Raw genomic sequence first — 12,794 nt, forward strand, 5'->3', positions numbered from 1 at the left:
CACAGACTATAGATGCTGGAATCTGAAGCAAAATCAAGATGCTGGAGAAACTCAGCAGGTTAGGCAGCATCTGTAGAAGGAAATGGACAGCCGACATTTCAGGTCGAGACCCCTCATCTAGATGCTGCCTGACCTGCTGAGTTCCTACAGCATCTTGTTGGCAGCTACTGATTGTTGCCAACAAGACAGTCTAACCACTTGTTCCTGATAATTAATGGCATTACCATCATCAATATCCTGCAGGTCACCATTAACCAGAAACTCAACTTGGCCAATCACATAAATACTCTGGCTACAAGAGGAGTTCAGAGGCTGGATGACTCATTGAGCTCTTCCACCATCTACAAGGCACAAGTCAGGAGCATAATTAAATAATCTCCACTTGGCTGCATGTCTGCAGTTCCTGGAACCCTGAAGAGCTCAAGACCAACCAGAACAAAAGCATGACGCTTGTTTGGTAACTCCTTCACCATCTCCTTTAACATCACAGCACCCCCAGCAGACTGGATACAGTATGCACCATCTGTAAAATGCACTGCAATTACTCACCAAAGATTCTTCAACACCCCTCCCATGTTTGCAACCTCTACCACCATGAAGGACAAGGGCAACAAGTGCACACCATCCTGACTTGGAAATATATCACAGGTCCTTCATCAATGCTGGGTCTAAATCCTGGAACTCCCTCTCTTACAGCATCAATAGCAGGAATGCAGCAGTTTAAGAAAGTGGCACACTATACCACCTTCTCCAAGACAATTAGGGCTGGGCAATAAATGCTGGTCCTGCCAGTACCCTGATACTGAAAACTGAGTAAACAAAAAGTCAGCAGACTTCAACCAGTAGCATCTGCTGAAGTTTCAAGTTTATTGTCATGGGCATAGATATCCAAGGTATAAATGCCATAAAAATTAGCTTTTTCCAGCAGCAGCTCAGTACATTACAAACATGACAACATAAATTACATAAACTTAAGATAAATTATGCATAATTTTAAAATCAAGCTACACTGCCACTTCCTTCTGCAAAATCATTAAAGACTACCGTGATGTCTAAAGATTAACCTTCTAAATTAATCCAACCAACCATCCTATTTGCATCACACCTCTGGATAATTAGTGATCCCTTAATATAGCACAAGTGGGGTGGCCCTTCCTGCTGCTAAATGGTGGACCATTGTGCAAACTGAACAAACGTAAGCTGTATCATTCAGATCCAATTCCGGACTGCTTGCATCAAATCAACATTGCGCATTACTTGATGTCAGTCTCATTACTCTGCAGTCTTCAGGTCTGAAAATACCATGCTCCCTTGCAACTCTCTGCAAGTTGCACTACAAATGTAACCCACAGATCATGCAGAAAATTAAAAGCAATTTGGCACTTATAGCACCTAAACAATGGGAGCTAAACAGCCAAATATCACAACATACGTATTGAAAAAGGGCACTGTCTTTATGGAAAATATGTGTAACTAAAATTATTTTTATTAAATATTGCATGATGCCCAGAATCAATCCAGACAACTGAAAATAATGCAGTTAAGTATGTAACCTTAACAACGCCAGGGCAAATCTAAGAGGGAACAGTTCCTTTTTTTTTGGATTTCCAGTATCTGCAGTTTTTATGTCAGCATATGTTTGATACACTAACTTTTTTTTTTAATGGCATAGCTGTAAACAACACAATTTAGGTGTTTGCTTTATTCCTGGTATCTATTATCATTATGCATTTCCTCAGTAAGCAACACTTTAAAGCTGGAGACCATTAAAATGCTAAAATAAAGATGGGATGATGAGCAGACTTTCTGATGAAAGTCCATGGACCTGGAACATTAACTCAGTTTCCATCCCTAAAGATGCAGCCTCACCAAACGAGTACTTCCAGCACTTTCTGTTTTTATTCCAGCATTCTTCACCACAATTCCACTTTCCTGCCCAATCTTACGGTTGGTTGATCATGAATAAAGAAAATTGGTAAAAAGCAGTTTTCTTTATACAAAAGCAGAAAAGCTGGAAGAACTCAGCCAGTCAAGCAGCATCTGTAAACAGAGAAATCAGTCAACATTTCATGTCAGCAACACCTCCACTGTTCTTTGTATTTTCCTTCATAATTAACAACTTCAAAAACAGATTGTCCACAAAAACCTCATTTGAAAATTGAAAGGAAGATAATGGAAATTGACTCTTACCAGTTAGTAAAAGTAGGATTCTTCAGTAGCACATTCAATAAAACTGGCCCCTGAATTCATTTTCCAAGAGGCTCAAGACTTTCCATTTTTGTTTCTAATGCCTCCACTGCTTTGCTTACTTATCTCAGGCCTTCCCTTCCTAATCCTGTTTTCACCCTTGCCTGCTCTGTCCTTTTTTGGGCTCTCTCTCTCAGACTCCATTCCCACCCTCCCTTGCTACTTTCTGGTTTCCCCAGCCCTCCTTCTCCTGTTCTATTATCTTTAAGGATTTTCCTCTCCATATATCAGGACCACCTTTATTTTTATCCCTTCCCTTCTTCTCACAGGCTTTTACTCCAGTATGCCATATTCACCATGCTCCCTCATCTCCTGGCCTTTCCCTCCGATATTCTACACTTGCCCTGCTCCTTGCTTTCTCAAGCTTTCCCAAACAACATCCCACTCCCACTCCCACCCTCATTCCATTTCCACCTCTCAGGCTCTATCAGGTCTGGATCCCATTCAGCTTCCTATCATTATTTTTCTACCTATTATAATAAGGAAAATTTATCACCAAAATTGAATGAGTTAATTGCAGTGATTATCAATGATTTTTTTAAAAAGCAAAATATTGCACATGCTTGAAATCTAAAATATGAAAAGAAATTTCTGCAAATGCTCAGCAGGTCAGACAGCATCACTGGAGTCAGAACTGGAGCCAATAGAGTTCTCATCAAACACCATCAACTTGAAACATTAACTCTATTTCCCTGTCCCCATGTGCTACATTACCTGTGATTAGTTTATTACATAAATAATTACACTGTCAATGGTTCTCTTTACCTGCAAGGATGTGATAGATGCAGTATGGCCCTGTAGAACAGCTAAAGGTGCACATGTCCGGAGGCACCAAACTCGGATGATTTTATCACAGCTGCCTGCAGCAATCATGGTATTTTCATAGTTAACTGCCATGTCCGAGATTTCAGCAGAATGTCCTCGCAAGGTTGCCAGAAGCCTGCCATCATCTGTTGTCCAGATCTTCACCAGACAATCATCGGATCCCTGTACATTGTTTCAAAGAAGGTCAGATTAGCTGGATACTGTCTATTTTCAGCAACATTTATTTATTGTACAGTTATCCATTTGGTTGTCATTTACTGCAATGCCATACATTTGTGTTTTATATCACTATTAAAAATAGCCATATTCTGAATTCAGTGCAATGGTTTGTACTGTGCAAGTCACTTCAAAAACTAGGATTGATTAATTGATTTCAGAAAAAAACATTTCAACTTCTTAAGAACAGAGAGGATATTCAGCAATTTTGTTCATAACATTCCTGCAATAAAAGCATTCCATAATTGATCACAGAATCATGGAACTATAAGTTTACAGTATACAAAGAGACCTTTATATCCATTACATCCATAGTGGCAGAAATAGAGGCATCAGGCTATTCCCCTCCTTGGGATTTTGAATGCAGCAAAATATCTCAACCTGCGAGATCAATAATAGAAACTTTGCGATTTCCAAACTGTGCTATAGATGTGCAGATGGCCTGCCCTGTGATGGCTGTTTGAAAGAGCTAAGCAATCAGACCCACTCCATTGCTTCCGCTGCAGCCATGCACTTCTTTCCTTTGCAAGGACATGCCTAATTCCTTGAAAGCTTGTATTAAGTTTGCTTCCACTACACTTTCAGGCATTGCATTCCCATTCGTGATTTCACCATTCTAAGCTGGGTAAGAGACCAGTGGAAATATGGTTAGTGCATTTCAACACAGTAAAGTACAGAACCTGTCCAGCTAGAACCTGGGGCATCTATCTGGCTCCACTCTTTCAACATATTTATACAGAAAACAAGTCATTCAGCTCAGGCAGCTAATATCAACTTTTGCTCTCTCATTTACTCAGTGTTTTCATGCCCCTTCAACTTGTGGGTTAGTCTCTGATTAACACCCATGAAATGAGAATTTTTTGTGAATAGAAATAGCTCAATATCACATGCAATAGAATGTGATAAAAGATATTTTGCCTTCATGAACAGATCTGTGAAAATAGCACACTGAGCATTAACTACCCTGTCAGGAGCAAGTCTAGGATAATTGATTAAATGATCCCTGCACTCTAAGACAAGGTGACAGAACTAATCTTATTCTACCACACTAAAAAAAAATTTCTAAACTATTCATGCCACATAACCTTAATTCTCAGCTTGTCTGCATTTATTATTATTTACTGACCTACTTAAAGCATCAAAATGTTGGTACAGTCCATTCCTATTAAATCAACATAGTTTTCTGCTTGGAAAACTACCAAATCATTCAACAATCTGAACTAAACAGTTTAAGTAAAAATAGAGATTTTTTCCCCCACACACTTCCCATTCAAATTAATGCACAATTCAAATTAAGAAGCTTTCAATTAAGAAAATATAATTTGTGCAGGGGAGGTCACGTCTTACAAACCTTTACTTTTTTATTTGAGGTGATGAAGATGATTGATGAGGATAGGGCAGAGGATGTTGTCTACATGGACTTTAGAAAAGCATTCAAGAAGGTTAAATCACATGGGATCCACGGGTGCTTAGTAGGTTGGATTCAAAATTGGCTTGGCCATAGAAGACAGAGGGTAGTGGTGGAAGGGTGTTATTCTGACTGGAAGTCTGTGATCAGCAGTGCATCGCAAGAATCAGTGCTGGGACCTTGTTGTTTGGATGAAAATGTTGGGAGGGTAATCAGCAAGTTTGCAAATTACACAAACTTTAGCAGAGTTGTGGACAGTGAGGAGGTTGTCAAAGGATACAGCAGGATATAGACCAGTTGGAAATGTGGGCAGAAAAATGGCAGATGGAATTTAATCTGGACAAGTGTGAGGTGTTGAACTTTGGGAGGTCAAAGGCAAAAGGAAAGCATACAGTAAATGGCAGGACTCTTAGGAGCATTGATGTACAAAGGGATCTTAGGGTGCAGGTCCATAGCTCCCTGAAAGTGGCAACACTACTCGTGAGGGTGGTAAAGGCAGTGTATGACATACTTACCTTCACTGGGGGCATTGAGTATAAATATTGGCAAGAACATGTTGCAGTTGTATAAAACTTAGGTTAGACCACATTTTAAGTATTGTGTGTAGCTCTGGCTGCCACAATATAGGAAGGATGTGAAGACTTTGGAGAGGGTGCAAATAAGGTTCACCAGTACGTGAGCAACAAACAATCTGCCAGAGGAATTTAGCAGGTCGAGCAGCATCTGTGGGAGGAAAAGTAGTTGTCGACATTTTGGGTCAAAAACCTGATCCTGATGCAGAATTTCGACCCAAAACATCGACAATTCCTTTCCTTCCACAGATGCTGCTCAACCCGCCAAGTTCCTCCAGCAGATTGTTCATTGCTCCAGATTCCATCATGTGCGGTCTCTTGTGTCATCACCAGAATGTTGCCTAGATTAGACATCATTAGCTATAAAGGAGAGGCTGGACAAACTTGGATTTCTTTCCTTTGAACATTGGAGACCAAGGGGCAATGGAAGTATATAAAAGTATGAGAGGCATAAATAGGATAAAGTCTTTTCCCCCCCCCCAAGGTGGAAATGTCAAACACTAGAAGGCATAGATTTAAAGTGAGAGGGAAAATTTAAAGTAGATTTGTGAGGCGAGGTTTTTTTTTAAAAAACAGAGTAGCAGGTGCCTGGAACGCACTGCCAGGGGAGGTGGTGGAAGCAGATACAATAACAACATTGAAGAGGCATTTAGACAGGCACACAAACAGGCAGGGAATGGAGAGATACAGACCACATGCAGGCAGATGAAATTAGTGTAAATTGGCATCATGGTCGGCACAGACATCGTGGGCCAAAGGGCCTGTTCCTGTGCTGTATTGTTCTATTTTTATAGATACTAAAAATTAACACTCAATTGCATCTCTCCAAAATCAAGACCCAATAGCTTAATACAACCACAGACCAAACAGAAAACCATTTCATTCAGTTATTGTCATCAGGCTGACAAATGGGCCATCTACCCTTTATTTTTCCTTTGACCCCTCCATTCAGACAAAATGCAACATCTCCATGTGCTTTTAATCTGTTTAGCTTTATTTGCCAAGGCCTTTTCCTGCTGCCAATACACAAACTGACTTCAGGCAATCCAATTCCAGCTTCCAGTAAGCAGTCTGTTTCACCACTTCAAAAAAGCCAAGGTTTTCAACAATGTTTAAGTTTTAATTTGCATTTAGCTATTATATGGTCATCACATTTAAAAAGTTCTTGAATATGTACTTGTAGGCCTGTGGCCTGCAGGACTATGGACCTGGTACTGTGGTAGGATTAGGTCTGAGCATCTTTTTTTGATTGGCACTAACATAACGGGCCATTTGGCCTCCTTCTGTGTGATAAATTTTCCATGATTCTATTTCTACTTCAGAGGGACGCTAACACTGGGTGCCTGAATTGGAAAATCTGTCCATTTTTCAGTGCCAATATCACTCACCTTGAAAAGAAAAGAATTTACTTTTTCCAGTCATGTCACCATTATGGAAGTGTCCCGAGTATTTAAAAAAATTAATTTCTTTGTATTGTAATCTCTTTTAAGGAGACAAATACTCAAGTTATTCTGCACACACATTCAGAATAAATACTATTTTTCACAATTGATATTTTTCCCTATCATGCATTCCAGAGTGCCCTTGTAGGCCACTGTGCTGACTTATTCAGTCTTCCTTTTAGTCAAAATAAAATGAGATACAAAAAATCTCAAACATCTGATCCAAGAAATTTACAAGGTGACCCTGTTTTACTTTCTTTTCAAACTAAATAGGTTTTCCTTTTCTTATTACAAATTAAAAGTAGATGCAAGATGAATCTCTCAAATGGCCTCTGCCTGCTTGTAACTCAATAATACACTGTTGCAAACTCAGTCACTGTCTCATCAAGAATTCCATTCATAAACTTAGAGTCCCCAAGGAGCTATCCTTGGTCACTTCTCATCTATACACTGCTTCTACTGATATCAAAAGACATGGTCAACTTCCACATGTTCTACAAAATACCATCTCTACAACTCCACCACTGACTCAGCCTCTTTACTGCATTCATGCTGTCAAGTCTGACTAAGACAAAATACAACTTTCTGCAGTAAAATATTAGTAAGAACAAAGGCATTGAGATCTGCCACCACCGACTCCACATTCTTGCAATCAATCCCATTTGCTCCCACCCCCCCAAGTCAATTTTCATGGGTTGAACGAGCCTGTGCACAAGCTCTCTTTTCTCTTCAACTCTGATCCAAGTTACTAACCAAAAGATTGTCTGCTTCCACTTCCACAGCATCACCAACTAGGCCCCTACTATAGCCTATTTGCTGGCATTACACTCTTCCATTCTTCTGTCACTTTCAGATTCAATTATTCCAATGCTCTCCTAACCCACTTATCCTTAATAATTTCACAAACCTATAATCAAGAAAAACACTACCACCTGTCTGCTATTCAATACCCACCACTGCCCTGCTTGTGATGAAAGTATACACAGTGCTGTTGAGGTTGAGTTCCAGGATTTTCACTCAATGACAATGCATTAATGAAGCAACTGATGATCGTAGATCCTAGGACATTGCCTGGAAAAATCCACTGCTGAAATATCCTGGGGCTACAACTAGTCTCCAACAACCACAACCATCTTCTTTTGTTCAAGGCATAACTCGAAATGTTGGAGCATTTTCCCTCTTAATTCCCATCGACTTCAATTTTACTTTAGCTCCCGCAGACATTGGTCTCCCTTTCCCAGTTCTGATGAAGGGTCTCGGACCTGAAGGGTCTTCTTCCCACAGATATGTTGGAGTTCTTCAGGCAGTTTGTGTTTCTATTTCAGATATCCAGCAATTGCAACTATGTTCTATGGAATAACATGGAATATACTTTATATCTGTAATGTAAACCTGGTGAAAGTGCAACAGGCTGAAGAGCAAAACAACATGCAATAGACAGTGCTAACCATGCCATCTCACAGCCAGTGGGTCAGCTCAAAGTTTTGCAGTTCTGCTACATCTTATCGTGTGTGGTACTGGACCACTATACAGATAATGGGCAGTAGAGGTTTTAACAATATCCCCATCCTCAACAATGACAGGGCCCAACATGAAGATTAAATGCAAGGCAATCATTTCAACAAGAACTACCAAGTAAATGATTCATTTCAGCTTCCTCCTGAGATTCCTCACCAGCAGAGGAGCCCGTCTCCAGCTGATTTGATTCACTCCGCATGATTTCAAGGCAGCTCTCAGATTATATAACATCCCGTCTATAGTACTGAAGATCTGTGCTCCAGAGCAAGCAGTGCCTCTAACCAGACGACTCCGGTACAGTTGCAACACCAGCATCTACCCAACAATATGGAAAGTTGCCCGGTATGTCGGCTTCAGAAAAAACAGGACAAATCCAATCCAGCTAATTATCACCTAATTAGTCTACTCTCATCACCAAAATGAAGGAAAACATTGTCGGTAGTACTATTAATCACTTACTCAACTATAATCTGCTCACCAGTGCACATTCAGCTACAGACCTCATTACAGCCTCTGAATTCCAGAGGCAAGATCAGAGTGTGCCCTTGACATCAAGGCAGCATTTGACTAAGTGTGGCATTAAGGAGCCCTGGTGAAACAGAAGCCAATGGACAGCAAGACGAAAATATTCCAATGGTTGAAATCATACCTTGTACAAAGAAAAATGGTAGTGGTTCTCGGAAATCATTCCAGCCCCAGCATATCACTGCAGGAGTTCCTCAGTATCTTCATCCCAACTATCTTCAGTTATTTCTCCAATAATCTTTCCATCACAAAGTCAAAGGCGGGACACATTTGCTAACAATTGTGCAATATTTATTTACATTTACCACCCCTCAGCAAATGAAGCAGCCCATGTCTACATGCAAAAAGACCTGGACAATATTCAGGCACAGTCTGATGTGGCAAGTAACATCCATGTTGCATAAGTGCCATTTATGGAACACCTTCAACACAGAGAATCCAGCCATCTACTCTTGACAGTTAATTGCATTATCACTGCCAATTCCCCCTCCTCCCACCCACCCCACCCCCCAAATCAACATCTAGCGCATCAATAATGACAAAATACTTCAAGTGGACCAGCCACACAATACTGTGGCAACAAGATCAAGTCAGAGATTGAATATCCTGGCAGCTCATAACCCTTTCACCATAAAGGCACAATCAGCAGTGCAACAGGATACTCCACTTACCCAAATGTGTGAAGGTGTAAGAAGCCTAATGCCTTGAAGGTCAAAACAGCCCACTTGTTCAGGATTATATCCATCACTCACTTTCATTCCTTTTTTTTAAAAGCCTTCACACATATCTATTCCAATAAGCTCCTGTGCAGCCTCTCTTGTTCTAACTTCAGCCCATTGCTAACCTTCGCTGCCCATTCACCCATTACCATTATGCTCACTGAGTGTCATAAATTTAAAATCCTAACCCTTTTCTAAATTCTTCCATGATCTAGTCCCACTCCATTACTGTAACTCCCACAAGCCCCACACACCTCCAAACTAAATGTACTCCGCCAATTCTGGCATACTTCAGGGAAGTATCTGAATGACCAGTGAGCCTTACGTTTGTGGTAGGCAAGCTGTTGGAAAGGATTCTTAGAGGTAGGATCTATGGGCATTTAGGGAATCATGGTCTGATCAGGGACAGCCAGCATGGCTCTATGAAGGGCAGATCATGTCTCACAAGCCTGATAGGGTTCTTTGAGGAGGTGACCAGACGGATTGATGAGGGTAGTGCAGTAGATGTGGTCCACACGGATTTTAGTAAGGCATTTGACAAGGTTCCAGATGGTAGACTTCTTCAGAAGGTCAGAGGGCATGGGATCCAGGGAAGCTTGGCCGTGTGGATTCAGAATTGGCTTGCCTGTAGAAAGCAGAGGGTTGTGGTGGAGGGAGTGCATTCAGATTAGAGGACTGTGACTAGTGGTGTCCCACAAGGATCAGTTTTGTGACCTCTACTTTTCGTGATTTTAATTAATGACTTGGATGAGGAGGTAGAAAGGTGGGCTGGCAAGTTTGCAGACGACACAAAGGTTGGTGGTGTTGTGGATAGAGTAGAGGATTGTCGAAGATTGCAGAGGGACATTGATAGGATGCAGAGCTGGGCTGACAAGTGGCAGATGGAGTTCAATCTGGAGAAGTGTGAGGTGGTACACTTTGGAAGGACAAACTCCAAGGCAGAGTACAAAGTTAATGGCAGGATTCTTGGTAGTGTGGAGGAGCAGAGGGATCTGGGGGTCCATATCCACAGATCCCTGAAAGTTGCCTCACAGGTGGATAGGGTAGTTAAGAAAGCTTATGGGGTGTTAGCTTTCGTAAGTTGAGAGATCGAGTTTAAGAGACGCATGGTAATGATGCAGCTCTATAAAACTCTGGTTAGACCACACTTAGAGTACTGTGTCCAGTTCTGGTCGCCTCATTATAGGAAAGACGTGGAAGCGTTGGAAAGGGTGCAGAGGAGATTTGCCAGGATGCTGCCTGGTTTAGAGAGTATGCATTATGAGGAGAGACAAAGGGAGCTAGGGCTTTACTCTTTGGAGGAAGGGGTTAGATAGTCTTAAGTGAGGTTTAAAGGTTGGTACAATATTGTGGGCTGAAGGGCCTGTATTGTTCTGTTCTGTGTTCTATACTGATCTTCACCAATTTTAATTGCTCTGTTATTGGTGGCATGCCTTTGCCAGCCAAGGCTCCAGCTCTGGAATTCTCACCTTAAACTTCTTTTCTCCTTCAAATATGTCTCTTTAACTCAGCCTTGTATATTTGCCCTACTATCTCCATTAATGGCTTGACATCAAACTTTGTTGGATACTAAGACAGAAAAAATTCTGCAGATGCTGGAATCTGGAGCAATACACAAAAAGTGCTTGAGGAACTCAGGGGGTCAGGCAGCATCCACGGAGGGAAATAAACAGTCGACGTTTTGGGCCGAGACCCTTCATCAGGCCTGGAAAGGAAGAGGGCAGAAGCCAGAATAAGAAGATGGGGGGAGTGGGGAGGAGCACACGCAGGCAGGGGATAGGTGGGGAGAAGAGAAATAGATTCTTCAGAAGACCTGCTTGTGCTTAATAAACACCTTTGACGTTTTAACAGCTTCAGTCTCCAGTGGCATATTCACAGTCACAACACCTATCCCCTACCTGCGTGTGTTCCTCCCCCTCCCCCCACCTTCTTATTCCGGCTTCTGCCCTCTTCCTTTCCAGTCCCGAGGAAGGGTCTCGGCCCAAAAGGTCGACCGTTTATTTCCCTCCATGAATGCTGCTTCACCTGCTGAGTTCCTCCAGCACTTTTTGTGTATTGTTGGATACTAAGGTGTTTGGGGATGGTTTTGCTGTGTTAAATGTAACTATTGTTGAAACTTTCCATGGAGCATAATCATTTTTCATAACATCTATTTGACATTCTTCCCATCTTATTGCAGTTAAACAACTCCTATTTATTGCATTCACTTGTCCAGTCTGCTACACAAATAAACCCTTCACCCCACTATGCAACACCCTGCTTCCCCTTGATCTGTTAGAGCCATAAAGGCCATCCCAGGGTTACAAATGGTTTCCGTTTTTACAGATGTTCATAAGTCAATATTGCTCAAAAGTCAGAAAGTATACAAAATTACTCAAAATAGTAACCACACTTCCACAGTTTTGCAATAAACGGTGTTGTGACTGTGAATACGCCACTAGAGACTGAAGCTGTTAGATGTCAAAAGGTGTTTATTAAGCACAAGCAGGTCTTCTGGAGAATCTATTTCTCCTCTCCCCACACTCATCATTATGGTAATGTTTTACACTTTTTAAACAAAGAAAACAGTAAATTATTAACTACTGCTTCAATGGCTATAATTACCTGCTTAAATTTAACATTTTGAGTGTGAACAGGTAATTTTGCTGAATTACATATTTACAATGGGAGCACATTCCAACTGACAGAACCTCCGTCAATATTCCAAGGGGTTTTGAACACAGAACCCCAGTCACTCAAAATATACCTCTGTTGTAACAGTGTTGAGGGTTGGCTTCCTGGATATACAAACATCCAGAATATTAAATCAACAAAAAAGACATGTCCTGAATTCTAAATTAAGTGGCAGGGATATGTCTTTAACATTGTGTTAATACAGGAGATGGCCACTTAATGCCTTCCCTGATCTCATTATGGGGGTTTCAATGATGGTCAATTGGCATGAACATTTATTTAGCATCTTCTCCTACCTAGTTACAATGGTACAGAATCAGAATAACCCATGCTCAATGGCTGGTCTCGATGGCCTTGAAGTATCAGTGTAAACTACATTGTTTAATCAAGTATTGTTGTACAAGTGTCAATAGAACTGATTGCCTTGTCAGTTTGCAAAACAAATCTCTTAAGTGGTATCCCAGGATAAAGCTAGTAACCTGTACTCTTAAGAGATAATGGTGTCTGATTACTGCAAGGAGGTTACATGTAAACAGGTTTTGCTTTGAACACTGATTCTTGTTTGAATTAACTAGCTGCTCCCCATTCCATAACCCTTGAAGATGTTCTATAACTAATAATTCTCAAAAACTGACATCAAGAAACACAA

At 41.0% G+C, this 12,794-nt stretch overlaps 1 protein-coding gene across 2 annotated transcripts in view; it reads right to left on the reverse strand.

Annotated features, from left to right (window-relative positions):
- phip (pleckstrin homology domain interacting protein) overlaps window positions 1–12,794 on the reverse strand; it is a 158,443-nt gene that overhangs the window by 92,188 nt on the left and 53,461 nt on the right. For both annotated transcript variants that reach the window (XM_052024448.1, XM_052024446.1), the window contains exon 8: window positions 3,013–3,234. In XM_052024448.1, the coding sequence (XP_051880408.1) occupies window positions 3,013–3,234 (222 nt within the window). The remainder of the gene's footprint in view (window positions 1–3,012; window positions 3,235–12,794) is intronic.

The sequence above is a fragment of the Pristis pectinata genome, chromosome 10 (genome assembly GCF_009764475.1).
Source record: "Pristis pectinata isolate sPriPec2 chromosome 10, sPriPec2.1.pri, whole genome shotgun sequence".
In the NCBI taxonomy this organism is placed as follows: domain Eukaryota; kingdom Metazoa; phylum Chordata; class Chondrichthyes; order Rhinopristiformes; family Pristidae; genus Pristis; species Pristis pectinata.